At 48.8% G+C, this 19,653-nt stretch overlaps 1 protein-coding gene across 1 annotated transcript in view; it reads right to left on the bottom strand.

The window, feature by feature from the left end:
• SLC15A4 (solute carrier family 15 member 4) overlaps nucleotides 1-19,653 on the bottom strand; it is an 83,343-nt gene that overhangs the window by 34,640 nt on the left and 29,050 nt on the right. Inside the window, exons 4-5 of the mRNA XM_060249722.1 lie at nucleotides 18,566-18,643; nucleotides 5,679-5,847 (exon numbers count right to left, since the gene is read on the bottom strand). Coding sequence (XP_060105705.1) covers nucleotides 5,679-5,847; nucleotides 18,566-18,643 — 247 coding nt within the window. The remainder of the gene's footprint in view (nucleotides 1-5,678; nucleotides 5,848-18,565; nucleotides 18,644-19,653) is intronic.

The following is a 19,653-nucleotide window of genomic DNA, read 5'->3' as shown; positions in this document are numbered from 1 at the left end:
AAAGGAGGGAGGTCCGCATAATAAACATGCCAAGAGAAAGACCAAAGGCACGGGGTGGTGCAAGAGACAGAGTGGAAGACCACATCTATACATTACGTCAATAAAATAAAAGATTCCTAGCTGCAGGTTGGAAATGGAGTCCCTTATCTGAAAGAGCCAAAATTCTACGGGTGTGGATCACATCGGCACCTATATTCCCATTTGGAAAGCACAAATCCAGGAGAGCAGGAATCTGGATGTCTCTGACACAGAATTTGGGGACTCTTTAAAAATACGCAGGGTGTCTATCCCTGCGCATCCAAACTGACACAGGGATTTACATATTCCCTTAAAAATCCAAAGAAATATCCTTCTTTTTGAGTTTCAATGACTTTGCACCAGGAACCACGCTTGGCCACAGATCCAAAATGACCTTGTCCCTAATAAGGTAATTACCTCTCTCATCACAAGATGCCTTAATGGCCCTATAAAGTGTCCCTGTCCAGAATAAATGGGGACGATTACAAGCCCCCGGCATTAATTCACTGGACGCTATAATGCTTTATCAATAACGTTCGTTACGGCAGACAGCGGGCGAAGGCTTGTGCGGCCCCTGAAACATCGCTGAGAGACAGGCGATGCTGGCGGCGCTCGGGGGGGTGCTGGGGAAGGAAGTTACTCTTAAGGCAGGTCATCCGCAAATCTTACATGGATATCACCTCCCTCCTCAGCCCCGTCTATTAAAGGAGGGGTGGAAGAAGACAGGTACCCCCTTTAGGTGCATGGATCTAGCTCCCACTGTTCTGCTCCCTGCAGCTTCCACATGAAGCTGACTTACAACGAATCGAATCCTGGTTCCATCAAGGTCAGTACTGCCTACTCAGACGGGCAACAACTCTCCAGGGTCTCTGTCTGAGGTCCTTCATATCACCTACTGCCTGGTGCTTCTAACTGGAGGTGCCCAGGATTGAACTGGAGCAGAGGTCCATCGGTGGCTATTAGTCACAGGGTATTAATGGAACTCTCTGTCTGGGGCAGGGATGCTCTGTATTCTTGGTGCTTGGGAGGGGGGCAACAGTGGGAGGGTTTCTAGTGTCCTGGCCCCATGGATGGACGTCCTGATGGCACCTGGGGTTTTTTTTGGCCACTGTGTGACACAATGTGTTGGACTGGATGGGCCATTGGCCTGATCCAACATGGCTTCTTTTATGATGATATTGGATTTCTATCTGCCCTCCACTCTGAATCTCAGAGTGGCTCACAATCCCCTTTATCTTCCTCCCCCCACAACATACACCCTGTGAGGTGGTTGGGGCTGAGAGGGCTCTCACAGCAGCTGCCCTTTCAAGGACCACCTCTGAGAAAGCTAAGGCTGACCCAAGGCCATTCCAGCAGGTGCAACTGGAGGAGTGGGGAATCAGCCCCAGTTCTCCCAGATCAGAGCCCACACACTTAACCACTACACCAAACTGGCTCTTATAGGTTCTTATGAACCTGGGATCTTCTGCATGCAAAGCAGAGGCTCTTCCGTTGAGCCATATCCCTTCCGCGGTACGAACTCAAGAAGTTGCCTTAAGCAGGGCCGGAGCCAGGATTTTAAAAGTCGGGGGGGGCTTTTTCATAAGTCAGGGGGCACCCTTTCCCATCCGCTGCGGGGCTTGCTGCACCTCAGAAGCTTTCTGGGGTAGGGCCAGACTCTGGAGGCTCGGAACGTGGCCAAGTCGAGACAGTCAACTGTAAAACTTTGGAGCCAAGAAGGGACTGCAACTTGCGTGCAAGCGGGGGGGTTTTCCTTCCGCCTCCTTCTCCCCCAGCCCAGCACTTGGCAGCCAGCAGCTCTATCCATCCCCACTCCCTGGCCCATTCCACGCAGCTTCCTCTGCCTCTCTCCTCCCCACTTGCTGCTTTTGCTGTTGCAGTGCACTGTGCCTGGCTCAGCTCTCCTGACTCTGGCCGCTGCTGCTTCGCCCGCTCAGCCATGGCAAAAAGAAAAAAGGGGGGGGGGGGAAGCAGGCTACACCCTGGAGGATCCCGGAGGCCCTGATTGGAAGTCAGGGGGCGATGCCCCTACAGGCCCCCTGTGGCCACAGGCCTGCCTTATAGTGAACCAGATCTGTGGTCCATCAAGGTTAGTGTGGTCTACTCATTCCGGCAGCGCCTTTCCAGGGTCTCAGGCTGCGGTTTTTCACATCCCCTGCTGTTTGGTCCTTTTCAATGGGAGAAGAGGGGAATTGAACTTGGAACCGTCTGCGTTCCAAGCAAAAGCTCTTCCACTGAGCCACGGGCCCTTCTCTCAAAGGGCCTTTGCAGGAGGGGGGGAAAGAAAACAGCCCCGTCCGCTCAGTCGTCGCCAAGTCAAGCTCTATCCGAGAGCCTCTCTATCCAGTTTCTGGCTGTCGCCATGAAGCCAGCAAAGAGAGGCCCAAAAGCAACAAGACGAAAAGTAACTCCCCAAGGAATAAAGGGGCACGATAAAGAAGACGAAAGCCGGGAGATCAGAGAACAGCTGGAGAGATTTGGAAGGGAAGGGAAGAACGTCAGCGCCTCGTCTACTCCGAATGTATTCCTGTATGCATTTGAGTGTTCAGAGCAGTTCACATAACAAGCACAAGAAGAATCCTTACAAATAGCCCTACAAAAAAAGGTGAAGGTGTGCAAGCATCAAGTTGTTACTGACCCACGGGGTGACGTCACATCACAACCTTTTCACGGCAGACTTTTTACGGGGTGGTTTGCCATTGCCTTCCCCAGTCATCTACACTTCATCCCCAGCAAGCTGTGTACTCCTTTGACCCACCTCGGAAGGATGGAAGGCTGAGTCAACCTCGAGCCGGCTACCTGAAAACCCAGCTTCCGCCGGGATCGAACTCAGGTCGTGAGCAGAGCTTGGACTGCAGTACTGCAGCTTACAGCTCTGCGCCATGGGGCTTCTCAAACAGCCCTATAAAGTAGTCCGAAATCAGTATTCCCTACACAGAGATAGAGAGAGACTGCGAGCTTGCCTAAGCTCACCAAGTTATTTCAAAGCAAAGGGAAGATTCAAACTAGGGACACTGCCATAAACATTTATTCATCTTGCCACGATAACTGACCTATGCATAAATGGAAACAGGCAGGCCTCAAAGTAAATTCTCAGGGTTTGGTGGGCATTTAGCACAGAATGATCAAACGTTGGCCTCTTGACCACAGCAGAAAGAGAAATACAGATCTGGACTCAAGCACTCACTATATAGCAACGTCTCCCTTCTTTTTTTCAGGGTTGCAGCGGGACACATGCATCACTGTTATCTGAAAGTTCTGCTCCGCTGCTGGAAGAAGAGGTCTTTTACCCTCCTTGCGACTGGATGGCAGCCCAAAATAACGTCTCAAGCTCCTGTTTATCTAACCATGCAGAGATGTGACTGCACAGTCAGCACTATGGGAATTTTTCCCCCGATTGCTCTGCATCCGTCAGCTCTAATGCTGGTCACGTTAAAGCTGGTGTGCCCATGGGACGGGCAACGCTGCCCGCAAATCAGTAGGGGTAGAATCAATATTGTATGGCGGGGTCCCCAACCTCTTTGACCCTGTGGGTACAGGGGGAATTCTGAGATAGCATGCTTGGCCCAGCCAGAAAACAGCTGCTGCAGAAACAGACATACGAATGCAGCACCCTTCTTGCAGTCAACTCGGAACCAATTGGTAATTGAAACTGTTGCAAATTTGTTATCTCTAGCATCTAAAGTAAAAAAAGGTAAATGTAGTCCCCTGTGCAAGCACCAGTCGTTTCCGACTCTGGGGTGATGTTGTTTTCACAACGTTTTCATGGCAGACTTTTTATGGGGTGGTTTGCCATTGCCTTCCCCAGTCATCTACGCGTTCCCCCCAGCAAAGCTGGGGACTCATTTGACCGACCTCGGAAGGATGGAAGGCTGAGTCAACCTCGAGCCGGCTACCTGAACCGGCTTCCGCTGGGATCGAACTCAGGTCGTGAGCAGAGGGCTCCGACTGCAGTACTGCAGCTTTACCACTCTGCGCCACCCATCTAGGAGGCGCTTAATGTATTTGCAAATTGCCATTTGACGGATGGATTGGTTCCCCGTTATGTCTGATATCATGCCAATAATGGTTGTTGTATATGGTACATACGAATGCTCATGAAAATGCCTTATACTGAATCAGACCCTCGGTGCACCCAAGTTAGTACTGTCTACTCAGACTGGCAGCAGCTCTCCAAGGTCTCAGGCAGAGGTCTTTCACATCACCTATTGCCTAGTCCAGGGTGGCCAAACTTGGTCAACGTAAGAGCTGCACAGAAGAAACATCAGATGTTTGAGGGTCACAAGACACGAACATCAGATGTTTGAGAGCCAGGAGGGAGGCGGGCAGGCAAATAGATGGAGGGAAGGTGGAAAGAAAGCAACTTTAAATGCATTCTCCAAGCCGCCGGCTGGCTTGGGCAAGGGTTTTAAAGAGAGAAATGCCTTCTCCAAGCCAGCCAATGGGGCTTTGAGAGCCACACAATACGTGTGAAAGAGCCACATGTGTCTTCCAAGTTGCAGTTTGGCCACCCCTGGCTTAGTTCTTTTTAGATGGAGAGGCTGGAGATTGAACCTGGGACCTTCCGTATGCCAAGCAGATGCTTTACGCCTGAGTCACAGGTCCTCCCAAGAGGGAAAGCAAGCCACAAAATAGCTGGCAGCTGCTGCCAAAACATCATTTTTAAGAACCTGTGCGGGCAATCAAATTTCCAATGACCAATCAGAAGCCTTGCTGAGCGGAAGCCCCACCTACTTTCTAAAAAACCTTGGTGGGCACCAGAAAAAAGTGTCGGCAGGGGCCGCAACACCCACAGGCACCACTCTGGGTATCCCTGCTGTATGGGATTTGTTCTGTTCTGAGAGCCAGAGAGGACACAGCAATACAGTAGCTTCATTTCCCAAGACACCGCTTTACTTACTCCGGTTGCCCGCTAGCAATGCCCAGAAAAAATGCCAGGCTGAAGAAAAAGAAAACCACAGATTTACACCCCGCCCTTCTCTCTGAATCAGAGTCTCAGGGCAATCACAATCTCCTTTCCCTTCCTCCCCCACAACAGACACCCTCTGAGGTTGGTGCAGCTGAGAGAGCTGTCCCAGAAGCTGTCCTTTCAAGGACAACTCTGCCAGAGCTATGGCTGACCCAAGGCCATTCCAGCACTGCAAGTGGAGGAGTGGGGAATCAAACCCGGTTCTCCCAGATAAGAGTCTGCGCACTTAACCACTACACCAAACGGGCCGTCTGTAATACTTCTCCAGGGCTGTGATCCAATACACTAAATACTGCACTTTCAATCCACTTTCAAACTGGATTTTACCATGCAAACTGGCAAAATCCAGTTGTAAAGTGCACTGAAAGTGGATTGAAAGTGCTTTATTTAGTGTGTCTGATGGCAACCCAAATGTTCCAAACCACCCCTCCACAGTCAAAACAGACCACTGGAAAAGCATCGACCAGCAGTGTTCCCTCTAAGCTGAGTTAGCGTGAGTCAGCTCACAGATTTGTAGCCTCTGGCTACAAATTTTCGTTTTCGCTCAGGAAGGATGACCCCAGAGCGCAATCATTGATGCAGCAGCTCACAACTTTCATGCCAGGAGCTCCCAAAGTAGAATTTTTGCTCACAAGACTCTGCAGCTTCGAGGGAACTCTTCTGCCCGGCAGTCCTTCCCCCTTCTTCTTACCTGCAGCAAATGCTGAGCACATCACAAAGAACATCCCGACCGCAATCCTCTTCAGAGACGAAGGCAGCAGGCCGTTCCTCTTCAAGATGGGGTCGACCACTTTATCTTTCAGAGGGATCAGGAAGAGAATAAGCACCGCATCAAACATGGTCAGCCACGCTGCCGGGAACTGGGGAAAAGAGAGGAAGCCATAAGCTGCAGGTTTCATTTGCAGGCCTTTAAAAAAAAAAGACAAGATGGCTTTTCGTGCCCCCTGGATGGCACTGAAAAACATCAAATGCATTCGATGCCAAGCAGTGAAGAAACTACAGCAGGGGTGTTGATCTCATTCGATCCCATTGCAGGCCTGGCTTTCCTTGCGTTGCTTGGCTGGGTGCACTGGCACTCGAGGGAAGAGTGGCGGTGGCGGGGGGGGGGGGGGGCTGAGAGAGCCAGTTTGGTGTAGTGGTTAAGTGTGCGGACTCTTATCTGGGAGAACTGGGTTTGATTCCCCACTCCTCCACTTGCAGCTGCTGGAATGGCCTTGGGTCAGCCAGAGCTCTCTTATCTGGGAGAACCAGGTTTGATTCCCCACTCCTCCACTTGCACCTGCTGGCATGGCCTTGGGTCAGCCATAGCTCTCTTATCTGGGAGAACCAGGTTTGATTCCCCACACCTCCACTTGTAGCTGCTGGAATGGCCTTGGGTCAGTCATAGCTTTCTTAACTGGGAGAACTGGGTTTGATTCCCCACTCCTCCACTTACAGCTGCTGGAACGGCCTTGGGTCAGCCATAGCTTTTGTATCTGGGAGAACCAGGTTTGATTTCCCACTCCTCCACTTGCACCTGCTGGAATCGTCTTGGGTCAGCCATAGCTCTCTTATCTGGGAGAACCGGGTTTGATTCCCCACTCCTCCACTTGCAGCTGCTGGAATGGCCTTGGGTCAGCCATAGCTCTCTTATCTGGGAGAACCGGGTTTGATTCCCCACTCCTCCACTTGCACCTGCTGGAATGGTCTTGGGTCAGCCATAGCTCTCTTATCTGGGAGAACCGAGTTTGATTCCCCACTCCTCCACTTGCACCTGCTGGAATGGCCTTGGGTCAGCCATAGCTCTCTTATCTGGGAGAACCGGGTTTGATTCCCCACTCCTCCACTTGCACCTGCTGGCATGGCCTTGGGTCAGCCATAGCTCTCTGATCTGGGAGAACCGGGTTTGATTCCCCACTCCTCCACTTGCAGCTGTTGGAATGGCCTTGGGTCAGTACTTCTTCATCCAAAGGTAGTACTTTTTCACCCAAAGGGTGATTAACATGTGGAATTCACTGCCACAGGAGGTGGTGGCGGCCACAAGCATAGCCACCTTCAAGAGGGGTTAGATAAAAATATGGAGCAGAGGTCCAGCTGTGAGAGCCCTCTCAGCCCCACCCACCTCACAGGGTGTCTGTTGTGGGGGGAGAAGATATAGGCGATTGTAAGCCGCTCTGAGTCTCTGATTCAGAGAAAAGGGCGGGGTATAAATCTGCAATTCTTCTTCTTCTTATCTGGGAGAACCGGGTTTGATTCCCCACTCCTCCACTTGCAGCTGCTGGAATGGCCTTGGGTCAGCCATAGCTCTCTTATCTGGGAGAACTGGGTTTTACTGCCTCGCTCCTCCACTTGCACCTGCTGGAATGGCCTTGGGTCCTTGAAAGGGCAGCTGCTGTGAGAGTCTTCTCAGCCCCACTCACCACCCAGGGTGTCTGTTGTGGGGGAGGAGGATAAAGGAGATTGTGAGCCACACTGAGATTCGGCGTGGAGGGCAGGATATAAATCCAATATCATCATCATCATTTGTTATGAGGGCCGGATCTGACACAAACGAAGACACCTTGTTGGGCCGGGCCGTGTGTGTCGTAAAATGTAATGCCAGGTAGCAGAGAGATAAAATTTATGAAGGACACAGACAAACACAATTAAAGATTTAAACTTTAAAACTGGGGTGTCAAACTCATTTGTGATGAGGGCTGGATCTGACATAAATGAGATCTTGTCGGGCCGGGCCGTGTGTTTCATAAAATGCAATGCCAGGTAGCAGAGACATAAACTTTATGAAGGACACAGACAAACACAACGATTTTTTAAAAGCTTGAAATAAAACATGCTTGAAACATTAGCATGTTGGTCTTAAAGGTGCTTGCTTTGTATCTCTCCCTTGAGATCCAGGGAAATGGACAAAGAAAGCTCTGGTTCTTTCCTTCCTTCCCCAGGGAACCAGGAGGTGGACGAACCTCAGCCATCAGAAGGAAGAGAGGCTTGCCTCAGTAGCTCTGCTATGTGACAAAGCAAGTTCTTCCTCCCCAAGGGAGGAGCCTCAGCCAGTGGAGAAAATAGGGGTTTTGCTCTGTAGCTCCTGTGCGATTGAGCAAGTCTGGCAAAATAAGCTGTGATGCAGAAGGAAGCAACAGAGAGGGAGAAGGAAGCAGATGACAGCCAGTTGCTCGGGGACCTGATTCCACCCCTGGGCCACATGTCTGACACCCCTGCTCTATACGATTGCCAGAAGTCACCTGATGCTTTCTACCACCACCAAAATGTTTGTTAAGGAGGGGATTCTCAGCTGGTTCCTTCCACTCCTCCTTCTGAGAAGACCACAGATGGCTGCTGAAAACACGGGAGGGGGGCCCTCAGCTGGATCTGGGTCCAGAGATGAGGGAGGGGTCCTAGCTGCTTCTTGCCCCCCCCCCATCATTTCATGCAATTTCACTGAGAATGAATCAAAACCTGCCTTTCCCCCCATCCAGACAAAAAATACGTACCATTGGTGACCTAGAGTTGAGAATCCTCAGGAGGGGGCAGGGGCTCCCCCAGTTTGAAGACCCTCCCTCCACTTCAGGGTTATCAGAATGCGGTGGGGGGAGGGAAATGTCTGCTGCGCACCCCATTATTTCCTATGGAGACCGATTCCCATAGGGTGAAATGGAGAATTGATCCCTGGGTATATGGGGGGGGGCTTTTTTTTTTAGATGGAGGCACCAAATTTTCAGCATAGCATCCAGTGGCTCTCCTCAAACTTTAAACCCTCGAACTCTCCTCCAAGTTTAAAAAAGATTGGACCAGGGGGTCCAATTCTATGAGCCCCAAAAGAAGGTGCCCCTATCCTTCATTCTTTCCAACAGAGGGAAGGCATTGAATAGGCGTGCGGTCCCTTTCAATGCGATGGCCAGAACTTCCTTTGGAGTTCAATTGTGCTTGCCACAACCTTGCTCCTGGCTCCACCCCCCAAAGTCCCCAAATATTTCTTGAATGGGACCTGGCACCCTATGGCAACCATCTCTGCTGGCATTTTAACAACTGGAGTATTGTTGCGCGTTCCAAATCTTATTTTTTGACAATGCAAAAATATCCCCCCTCCCCCCAGGTAAAGCAGCCCAAAGGGTAACAAAACAGGGTCAATCTTACTGGTTTGAGGGGAGAAGCAAAACCAAGCATTCTCAAGAGAACGGTGGGGGGGGCATTAACGTTCATCGTAAGACCTGCTAGCTCCGCTTATCTCGAAATCTCGTTAATAGAACACGATCGTCATGCTGGAGGCTTAGACGCCATTAAGCCCAATTAATCATGGAAACACCTGTCTCCCGAATGATGGATTACGCCACTCATTTCTGATAAACAAAGCCCCGTAAAATTATTGAAATAAATACACACCAAGATGGCTTTTTAACAGCCGTCAGAGCTAATATCGGAGGCATGTGTGACAGCCAGCAACTGAGGATCGATTCCGTATTCCCCAGTGCTCCCACGTGCCTTGAAAAGGGTGAGAGCCTGAAATGATTCTCCTTAACTGTTTTGTGGAGCGACAAAGCCGGACTCTTACGCTGGCCGCTTTAATCATCTTCAGTATGTCCAATACTCCGTGTGGCCCCATCTGTGGATACTTCAAATGGCTGAACGGGGCCACGTGGAGGGAAGGGAGATTTTTCTATAACTTTGAGGGGATCCCTTAGTTTGCAGGGAAATGAAAAATGAAGGGGGGATAAATGTTCTCCAGAGAAATGTCATCTCCACTTGAGCAGATAATGATCCTCTACTGGTCTGGCAGCGTCCACCGTGTGCGGAAGACAATGGAGGGGGAGCCACTGCCTCAGACAGATAGGAGGGGGAGAAGAAGAAGATTGCAGATTTATACTCCGCCCTTCTCTCTGACTCAGAGACTCAGAGCGGCTTACAATCTCCTATATCTTCCTCCCCCCACAACAGGTGGGTGGTGCTGAGAGGACTCTCACAGCAACTTACCTTTCAAGGACAACTCCTGCGATAGCTCTGGCTCACCCAAGGCCATTCCAGCAGCTGCAAGTGGAGGAGTGGGGAATCAAACCCGGTTCTCCCAGATAAGAGTCCCCATACTTAACCACTACACCAAACTGGAACCACACTTAACCACTACACCAAAGTGGAAACCACCACTTCCATATCACTGGTCCCTGTAGAGTGGTAGGGAGGGAGATGGACAGGAGAGATTCCCCCCCGCCTTCTGAGTTTCTAAGTGGGGGGAAGAATGGGAGACCATGTCACTACGTCAAATAGGCTTGTTGAGGTGATGGAGCTGAAAGCCAGAGAGCAAAGCAGGGAGGTTGGATTTACACGGAGGTGCTGTACACGGATTAGGGCCTTCTTAGTGGCAGCACCAATGATGTCGAATGCCCTCCCAGAGGCCATAAGAGCTCTGCCAATTGCACAGGGCCTGTAAAACTGAATTATTTCAACAGGCCTACAATGCCTAAAAGAGCCCCATGGCACAGGGTGGTAAAGCTGCAGTACTGCAGTCGGAGCCCTCTGCTCACGACCTGAGTTTGATCCCAGCGGAAGTTGGTTCAGGTAGCCAGCTCCAGGTTGACTCAGCCTTCCATCCTTCCGAGGTCGGTAAAATGAGTCCCCAGCTTTGCTGGGGGGGAAAGTGTAGATGACTGGGGAAAGCAAGGGCAGACCACCCCATAAAAAAGTCTGCCGTGAAAACGTTGTGAAAGCAACGTCACCCCAGAGTCGGAAACGACTGGTGCCTGCACAGGGGGACTATCTTTACCTTTTTTACAATACCTAAACGGGAGAGGACTGCCACGTCACACTGCTAAGCAATTCTGACTACTATAGGACCGCTGTCAGAACAAGAACTAACTGCTGACTGCAGCAAGTTGTGATCCCGCCTAGACCAAAAATCTGAGTAGCACCATGAATGTATTGTATTTGAATTGTTACATTTTATTGGGTTTTTTTAATTGTAACTTTAAATTGTGTTTGAATGACTGCTAGCCGCCCTGAGTCTGCTTGCGGAGAGGGCGGGATAGAAAAACGAAAGTAATAAATAGATAAATAACTTTATACTCTACCCTGCCCTTCACTAGCTGAAGGAGTCTCAGAGTGGTTTACAACCTCCTTTCCCTTCCCCTCCCCGCACAGACGCCCTGCGAGTTAGGTGGGGCTGAAAAGGCTCTCCCAAGCACTGCTCTTGAGAGGACATCTCTGAGCGAAACACATGGCTAACCCAAGGTCACACCAGCAGCTGCGTGCGGAGGAGCGGAGAATCAAACGTGATTCTCTCAGATGAGAGAGTGCACTTAACCCCTACCTCAAACTGTCTCTCCCAGCCCCAATGTAGCCGGCTGCCTCCCCAGAGGAACTTTCTTTTTAAAAGACTAGTCTCGGAACTGAACTTTTCCTAGAAGCTCAAATGACTAAACGGAGGTTTTCGTACTTCGGTCACATGACGAGAAGATGAGAGTTACTGGAAAAGACAATAAGGAGACGCTGAAGGCAGAAGAAAAGGAGGAAGTCCCAGCCTCAGATGGACTGACTCAACAAAGGGAGCCACAGCCCTCAGTTTGCAAGACCTGAGGAGGAGATGATGATGATGATATTGGATTTATATCCCGCCCTCCCCTCCGAAGAGTCTCAGAGTGGCTCACAATCTCCTTTACCTTCCTCCCCCACAACAGACACCCTGTGAGGTGGGTGGGGCTGAGAGGGCTCTCACAGCAGCTGCCCTTTCAAGGACAACCTCTGCCAGAGCTCTGGCTGACCCAAGGCCATTCCAGCAGCTGCAAGTGGAGGAGTGGGGAATCAAACCCGGTTCTCCCAGATTAGAGTCCGCACACTTAACCACTACACCAAACTGAGGAAGGCTGTAAGCAAAACTGACCTAATGCTGTTGAAAGTTAAACTAATTCATTATATTTCTTAAAACGTTTGTTTTTACCTGTCTCAACAAGATATATAAACAGAGTTAGATGAGCTATCCCTCCATTGTATTTTTATATTGCCCTTCTGCCAGCAAGCTGAGGGCAGGAGAACTGATTCTCTGTTCTCCATTTTTTATTTCACATCAATTTCACAACAATCCTGTAAGGCGGGTATGCTTCTGAGGTGAAGAGAAAGAAACTAATCCATAGCTACCCAAAGAGCTTCATGACATTGAAAGGATTTGGATTTAGGTCTCACCAACCCCAGTGATACGTTCTAACCACAAAACACCACCAATAAGCCGCCCTGAGACACTTAGGTGAGAAGGGCGGGGTATAAATCCTAATATAAATAAATAAGCGCAGGCCTTGTTTTGAGCAGGAGTTCACAGGCGTGGAGCTCCGGAATATCTAAATTTTATTGTGCTCTTTCTTTCTTAGCCCCCCCCCCCACAAAAAAAAACCCCCTTGATTCTGGGCTCCACTGTTCAAGTCCCCTGTGAGAATTTTGCTGAACGCTACGATTTGACATACTTTCTGATATTTTTTCCTCACAAAACATGGGAAAATAACCAAAACATATAAAGCAGACAGATGGAAATCTTCCTCATGCACTGTGGCCACATAGGAGAAAGTAATTTAAGAAGTATGATGGGAGTAAGGTTTTATGATGACAACTGTAATTCAAGAAGCATTTTAAGGTAGATTCTGAGGTGATATAATTTAGTACACCTTCTAGCGATGTCAGGGATGTGTGGCATATGCAAATGAGTTATACAAATCAGTTGTGCTAATGAGCTCCGGCTCCTCTTCTTCTACAAAATAACCCTTGCTCAAGTCTGTTAATGACTGAACTCTCCGCTGGTGTAATTAAGTTCATACTTCAAATATACTCAATTGTCATTGGACTGGCCAACAAACGAAAGCCCTTTTCGATTGGCCTGTCAGCCAACTCGGAGTTCCAAAATCAAACCGCTAACTTTGAGTTGCGTTGACCTGTAGTGCGTTTAGCCAATTCCAGTTTTAAATCTTGCATGTTACATAAAATTTATTGCAATTTTCATTGCTTGAAAAGCCTGGGGATAGACTGATGAGAGAGAAAGAGCAAGAAAGACAGAAACAGATAGCTAAAAAGCAGTTACCACGCTGGGTTACGGAAGTGTCATTTAAATTATCAATCAGGGAACCGGGATTAACGCTGCGTTATCTTGGCTCCAAATTCAGAACCACTTGAATAAACACATCAAGAGGAGGTGAGCAACTTTCTCTCTCTCTTTTTTTCAAGGAGGCACATCAAAGCCAGACAAAAAGAGCCCCAATTTCAGGAATGGCATTTGAGAGCACTTTCATCTTCGAAAGAAACTAATAACAGCCTTCCCTGCTTGCTTTAAATGTGTTTCATATTTTTCTGGCTTTTTTTTTTTTAACTTAGCAATGCCACCTATCCAAGAGATAAAGCTGGAGGCAATGTTTCTGGCACGCAGATACTTTTTGAAACAAAAATGCTCTTTGAGAAAATTTCCTTATATTCATTTCGGCTGGCTTAACCAATTAACATCCGTGGTCTCGGATGGAGACCTCAACCGTGTTTGGCACCAAAGTCCTTGAAGAAGCTGAGTTCTGGAAGCGAAGAAAGAGGCCGTTGGGAAGTTTAGAGCACAGGAAAGGCCATGGTCAAATGGAAAGCATTTCTGTCACACAATTAGCCTGTGGAACTCGGTGCCACATGATGCAGTGAGAGTCCATAGCTTAAAAGAGTTTTTAAAAGAAAAACAGGGAAATTGACAGAAAAGATGTCCATGAAGGGCTATTGGTCGTGATGACTAAATAGAGCAAGGGTCCCCAACCCTTTTGAGCCCGTGGGCACCCTCGGAATTCTGGGACACTGTAGTGGATACAGCACAAAATGGCTGCCACAAAACAACTGTTCAGGGACATTGTACCTTTGAATGCCTGCTGATGGGGAGGGGGGTAATGCCAGGGGCTTATGGGCATTTTAGGGGCATCTGTTTGGCCTCTACAGGAAACGGAATGACAACATGGGCTGACCTTCGGTCTGAGACAGCAGTACTCTAGGGTAAAATTGCCCTCAAACCAGAGTGTCCCCAGCATGACGACATCACTTCTCTTCATTACATCTCGTCAGGGGTTTTTTTGTAGCAGGAACTCCTTTGCATATTAGGCCATACCCCTCTTATGTAGCCAATCCTCTAAGAGCTTACAGGGCTCTTTGTACAGGGCCTACTGCAAGCTCCAGGAGGATTGGCTACATCAGGGGGGGGTGGCCTGATACGGAAAGAAGCTCCTGCTACAAAAAAAGCCCTGCATCTCATCATCACATCAGTGATGTTGCGCAGAGACGTCGCTGTTTGGGGGGTTGGGTTCCCAAAATCCGGGAATTGCCCACACACACCTGCGGGGCTGGCAACCCTACCCCTTTCCTACTCTCAGATCAAAGTCCTGCTACAACTTTGAATGTTGCACTTATTTTTGAGAGCCAGTTTGGTGTAGTGGTTAAGTGTGCGGACTCTTATCTGGGAGAACCAGATTTGATTCCCCATTCCTCCACTTGCACCCTCTGGCATGGCCTTGGGTCAGCCATAGCTCTGGCAGAGGTTGTCCTTGAAAGGGCAGCTGCTGCGAGAGCTCTCTCAGCCCCACCCACCTCACAGGGTGTCTGCTGTGGGGGGGAGAAGATACAGGAGATTGTAAGCCACTCTGAGTCTCTGATTCAGAGAGAAGGGCGGGGCATAAATCTGCAATTCTTCTTCTTTAACCATTTGCTTTCAGGAAATAAACAGAGATGACAAATAAAATTTCAGATTGTTACCCCGCTCAAGGCATTGAGCCACAGAGCTTTCATTGGACAAAGGAACGGAAAGGAAGATCTTCACCAGCAAACTGGACATCTTATGACTCAGCAAGAACTCCTCTGAACTCTCCCCCCTTTTCCTCCGCACTTAAGTCTGCGTCTCCTCTCTCCCATAAGCTGCTAGTGCTTGGGGTTAGAACTACCATCACCTTTGCGTCCCCTAAGGGCACTTGCAGACTGCCAGCACTCCATGCCTGTTGCACAGAAGCCAAGGAGCCAGAAAAGGGGAAAGAGAGATTAGGAATTCATTTTCCCCAAGGCGGCCAACTCATTAAAATAACATAACATACCATGCGCAGCGGCTCGGAGCATTCAGTTAAAAAAAAAAAGATTTATGACTGCATTAGAGTATTCTGGGAGGTCGCAGGTTAAGCTTCCTGAGCAAAGGGCTCGTGCACAAAGTGTTTATGACAGAGATATTTTGTACACGCAGCAAGGTCCATTTGCACACTAGACTGTCCTTTGGGGAAAAAAAACATACTTAATGCTACTGATCGTCTTGCCTTCATTAAAATTCCTCTTGACAAGACAATGGCACGGGTCAAACTTTGTCAAGTTTTTGACGGAGGAGGACGGCTACTCTGTTTTGCAGCGCTCAGCAGCCACCGGAAAAGTTCACGCAGGCGAGTCGCGAGGGCTCAATTAATATTTCTGAAAGCCGCGCCGGGACCCTTGATTTAAGAGGATTCATTTTTTAAAAAAATTAAGCATTCAGGTTTGCAAAGGGGAGGCTGAGACCTTGGGCCGCACCGGGAATTCTAAAACAGGCCAAAGTGCTATGCGACACAGTGAGAGAGTTGCAATCCTTTCCTTATTGAATAGAAGTTTGCTTGTGGAGCGTGGCTCCGGCACTGCTGTTTCTTGGAAGCTCCAGTCATGCTGGTTACTAAGTTTTTTAATAGGGTTCCCAACTCCAGGTTGGGAAACTCCTGGAGATTTGGGGGTGCAACCTGGAAAGGGACAGGTTTGGAGAGAGGAGAGACCTCAGCACGGTATTTTCTCTGGAGCCTGGAAGTCTGTTGTAATTCCAGGAGGTCTCAAGACACTGTTGGGAGAATGGAAACCCTTCTGTTGGCAGTCGGCAATGAATAAACCAGGGGTGGCCCAGCTTGCTTAGTGTAAGAGCCACACAGAATATATGTCAGATGTTTGAGAGTCAGAAGGCAGGCAAATAGACGGAGGGGAAGGAGGGAGAGAGATGGAAAGAAAGCAACTTTAAATGCATTCTCCAAGCCGCCGGCTGGCTTCACTTGGAGAAGCGATTTAAAGAGAGAACGGCCTTCTCCAAGCTAGCCAATGGGGTGGCAGGGGCTTTGAGAGCCACGCAATATGTGTAAACGAGCCACAGTCTGGCCACCCCTGGAATAACTATCAATAACAAAAATGGAAGCTCCCAAATTGCTCCTGGGTCTAATAAAAGTGTTGTCTTTGACCTGTGAAGCCCTAAAGGGATTGGGTGCAAATACCCCAAGAGCCCGTCCACCCACACCAGGGATGTCAAACATGTGGCCTGGAGGCCAAATCAGGTCCCCAGAGGGCTCCTATGAGGCCCCCGAGCAACTGGCTGTCATCTGCTTCCTTCTCCCTTTCTCTTGCTTCCTTCTGTATCACAGCTTGCTTTGCCAGGCTTACTAGAGAGTCAAGTCTCTGTTTTCTCCTTTGGCTGCAGCTCCTCCCTTGAGGAGGAAGTGGGGGAGGATTAGCTTGTTTTGGGCCTACTCAGGGCTGCCCTTCTGCAAAAGAAATTATTTAAAGGAGTCTCTTGTAACTGGATCTGAGTTCTGAACTTAAAAATAACTGCTCTTATTTAAGTGCTACATCTTCTGTGCTAATAATTCATAGTCCCTATCTGCTGAAGAGAAACTTGGGCTCAGTGAGCATTCTAGAAACTTCTCTTTGCCTATGAAGAAATCACTGTTCTTGTTATCATCCCTTCCTCTGAAGCCCCACACTTGGAAATATGACAGCCTTCTGCCATCTGAAGATAAATTACAATTCCAGGAGATCTCCAGTCTCTACCTGGAAGCTGGCAACCCTAAAGTGCAGTTATTTATGCCAGCGTAGAGAAAAAAAAATCAAAGAACACAGCAAGGCTTAGAATGTGCCTGCTCCTTTCGGAAATGCCTCTCCTCAAAACCAGCAGCTTCACACGAGTCAGTTTCAAAATTATGGAGAAGCACTGACTGGTTAATACGAAGCAGGTTAGCGCCTGGATGAAAAAGCCTCATTTATAAATACTGCATTAAAATCATCATACATTATGGATACGGGTTATTAGCATGTTACGGAAGCAAGCAGAATGCATTAGGAAGACTTGTAGGCACGGCCTGAGGAAAGAGCTAAGGAGGCAGTGGCCTGATGGCTGGGCTAACCCTGTGTCTTGCTGTTACACCGATTAATCATTCAACAGCTTTGCCAGGATGACCCCAGAGTAAGGGCAAGACAAAATTTTCAGTGCTGAAAAAGATATAACATGGACATCGTCCCATGAGTGGATTCTAAGAGGAGTGAGCAGGAAGGTGGCCATTTTGGGCCTATTCAGAACGGCCTCTTTGCTCCGGCAGTGCTTTTATTTCCATAGAAACAGCATCACAGGGCTCCATGTCACATTTTATCCTATTTTTCCTCACAGAAGCTCAGAACAGTGTACGTAAGTTCTCCCATCCTCCACAACAACCCTGTGAGGCGAGGTCAGACTGAAAATGACAGCCCACCGTCACCCAACGAACTTCATGGCTGAGCGGAAATTCGAACTTGCGTCTGGTGTAGAGCTGGACTGAAATACAGGATACCCAGGTTCAAATCACCACCAAGTGGTCTTGGGCCAGTCACTCTCTCTTAGCCTAATCTACCACACAAGGTTGTTGTGTGAACAAAATGGAGGAAGGGAAAGCCAAGTCCACTGCCCCAAATTTCAAGGAGAAAATGTTAATCGATAAAACCTGCCTCATTTGAAGGAGTAACTTTAAAGTGCTTTTTAAAATAAGGTTGAACCAACCTGTGGTTTTAAGACAAAAGATATAAAGAACATAGGTCAGCGTTTTCACTCAGAGTTAGGTACATGTAGATCTGATGGTTCCTGTGTCTACTTATACTTCTGCCTCAGAGAGACACCTACGATCCAGATAATCCCATGGATAACTCATCTTTCGTTTACTCATATTTTGGTACCCTGAATCGACTGCCTTTGAGCATGTTCAAAGTTCTTTTTTCCTCCACAGATAGAATGTTTCCCTTCCTGCCTCAATATATCGTGGAATCCTATATCTCACACTCAGCTGCCTAGGATGGCAATTCCCACTCTGCCCACTGGATTTTGTGGTGACTCTGAGACAGCCAGTAAGGAAATAGCAGGACATCTTTCGAAGAAGGAGATACTTTGGGCTGGCTGTCTGGGAGAGAAGTACACACAAGCACACACGCACCAAATTGACAAATGCCCTACTCAGCCCTTCTACTAAGAGGGCAGAGCTCCACACATAATTCAACACACAGTGGGCCTGAGTATATGAATCGAGCCCAGGAAACCATAACCCAAGATGCATCTCTCCTTCCAGGTCTTTTACAGGGCTGCCAATCTCCAGGCAGTGGCACCTGGAGATCTCCCGGAATTACAAACTGATCTCTAGGAAACAGAGATAAGTTCACCTGGAGAAACTGGTTGCTTTGGACGGTGGATTCTATGGCATTATATATCCCACTGAAGTCCTTCCCCTCTCCAAACCCTGCCCTCCCCAAACTCCACTTCCCAAATCTCCAGGTATTTCCCAACCCAGAGTTGGCAACCCTATTCAAGCAAGAGATCCACTTCTCCTCACTCACCGCGTGGGTGTTCGACGTGCTGTTAGAAAACTGAGGGATTCTCAAGTGCAGGCTCTGGAGGACGTAGGTCGTCTGCATCTGAAATTTAAAAAACACCAGCTGAATTTAAGAGACACCAGCAAAGACAAATCTTCCACCTTCAGTCCCCAAAGTGGGCATGTTTTAGAAGACACAAACCTGTTTCTATTTCTGCCATTGAAACAATGGAAGGTTTGCTACTCAGCTCAAAGCAGCACAGAATCCAGACACCCTCAAGACTCTCAAGAAGTTCTCCCTCAAGACTCTCTCAAGAAGCTCTCAAGCTCTCAAGACTGCAAAAGGGAAGAGTAATTATTCATTGTTATCCTGACTTTCCCCCATATTAAGACTCAAGGCGACATGAAGGGCAAGCCCTGCTACTAGGCAATTGCCTAGGGCGCCGGCCTTTCAAGGGCGCTGAATTGGGTGCCCCATGTGACTCGGTGATGTTATCAGTGCAGGGGTGGGGGGGTGGCAGACGTTAGCCTTGCCTATGGTGCCAGACAGTATAGGGCCGGCCCCGGCAACATGCAGAATATGTAAATGTCATTACTAAGCAATCCAATCCATGAAGGACCCATACCCTCCAGCATTTCATAAACAAGAAAAAGATATGCCTGTAACCCTGACAAAAACTTAAGAACATACGAGAAGCCATGTTGGATCAGGCCAATGGCCCCTCCAGTCCAACACTCTGTGTCACATAAGAGAAGCCATGCTGGATCAGGCCAATGGCCCCTCCAGTCCAACACTCTGTGTCGCATAAGAACATAAGAGAAGCGGTGTGGGACCAGGCCAATGGCCCCTCCAGTCCAACACTCTGTGTCACATAAGAACATAAGAGAAGCCATGTTGGATCAGGCCAATGGCCCCTCCAGTCCAACACTCTGTGTCACATAAGAACATAAGAGAAGCCGTGTTGGATCAGGCCAATGGCCCCTCTAGTCCAACACTCTGTGTCACATAAGAACATAAGAGAAGCCGTGTTGGATCAGGCCAATGAACCATCCAGTCCAACACTGTGTCACATAAGAACATAAGAGAAGCCATGTTGGATCAGACCAATGGCC

Source organism: Heteronotia binoei, chromosome 11 (genome assembly GCF_032191835.1).
Source record: "Heteronotia binoei isolate CCM8104 ecotype False Entrance Well chromosome 11, APGP_CSIRO_Hbin_v1, whole genome shotgun sequence".
NCBI lineage: Eukaryota > Metazoa > Chordata > Lepidosauria > Squamata > Gekkonidae > Heteronotia > Heteronotia binoei.
This window is presented reverse-complemented; position numbering and strand designations above follow the sequence as displayed.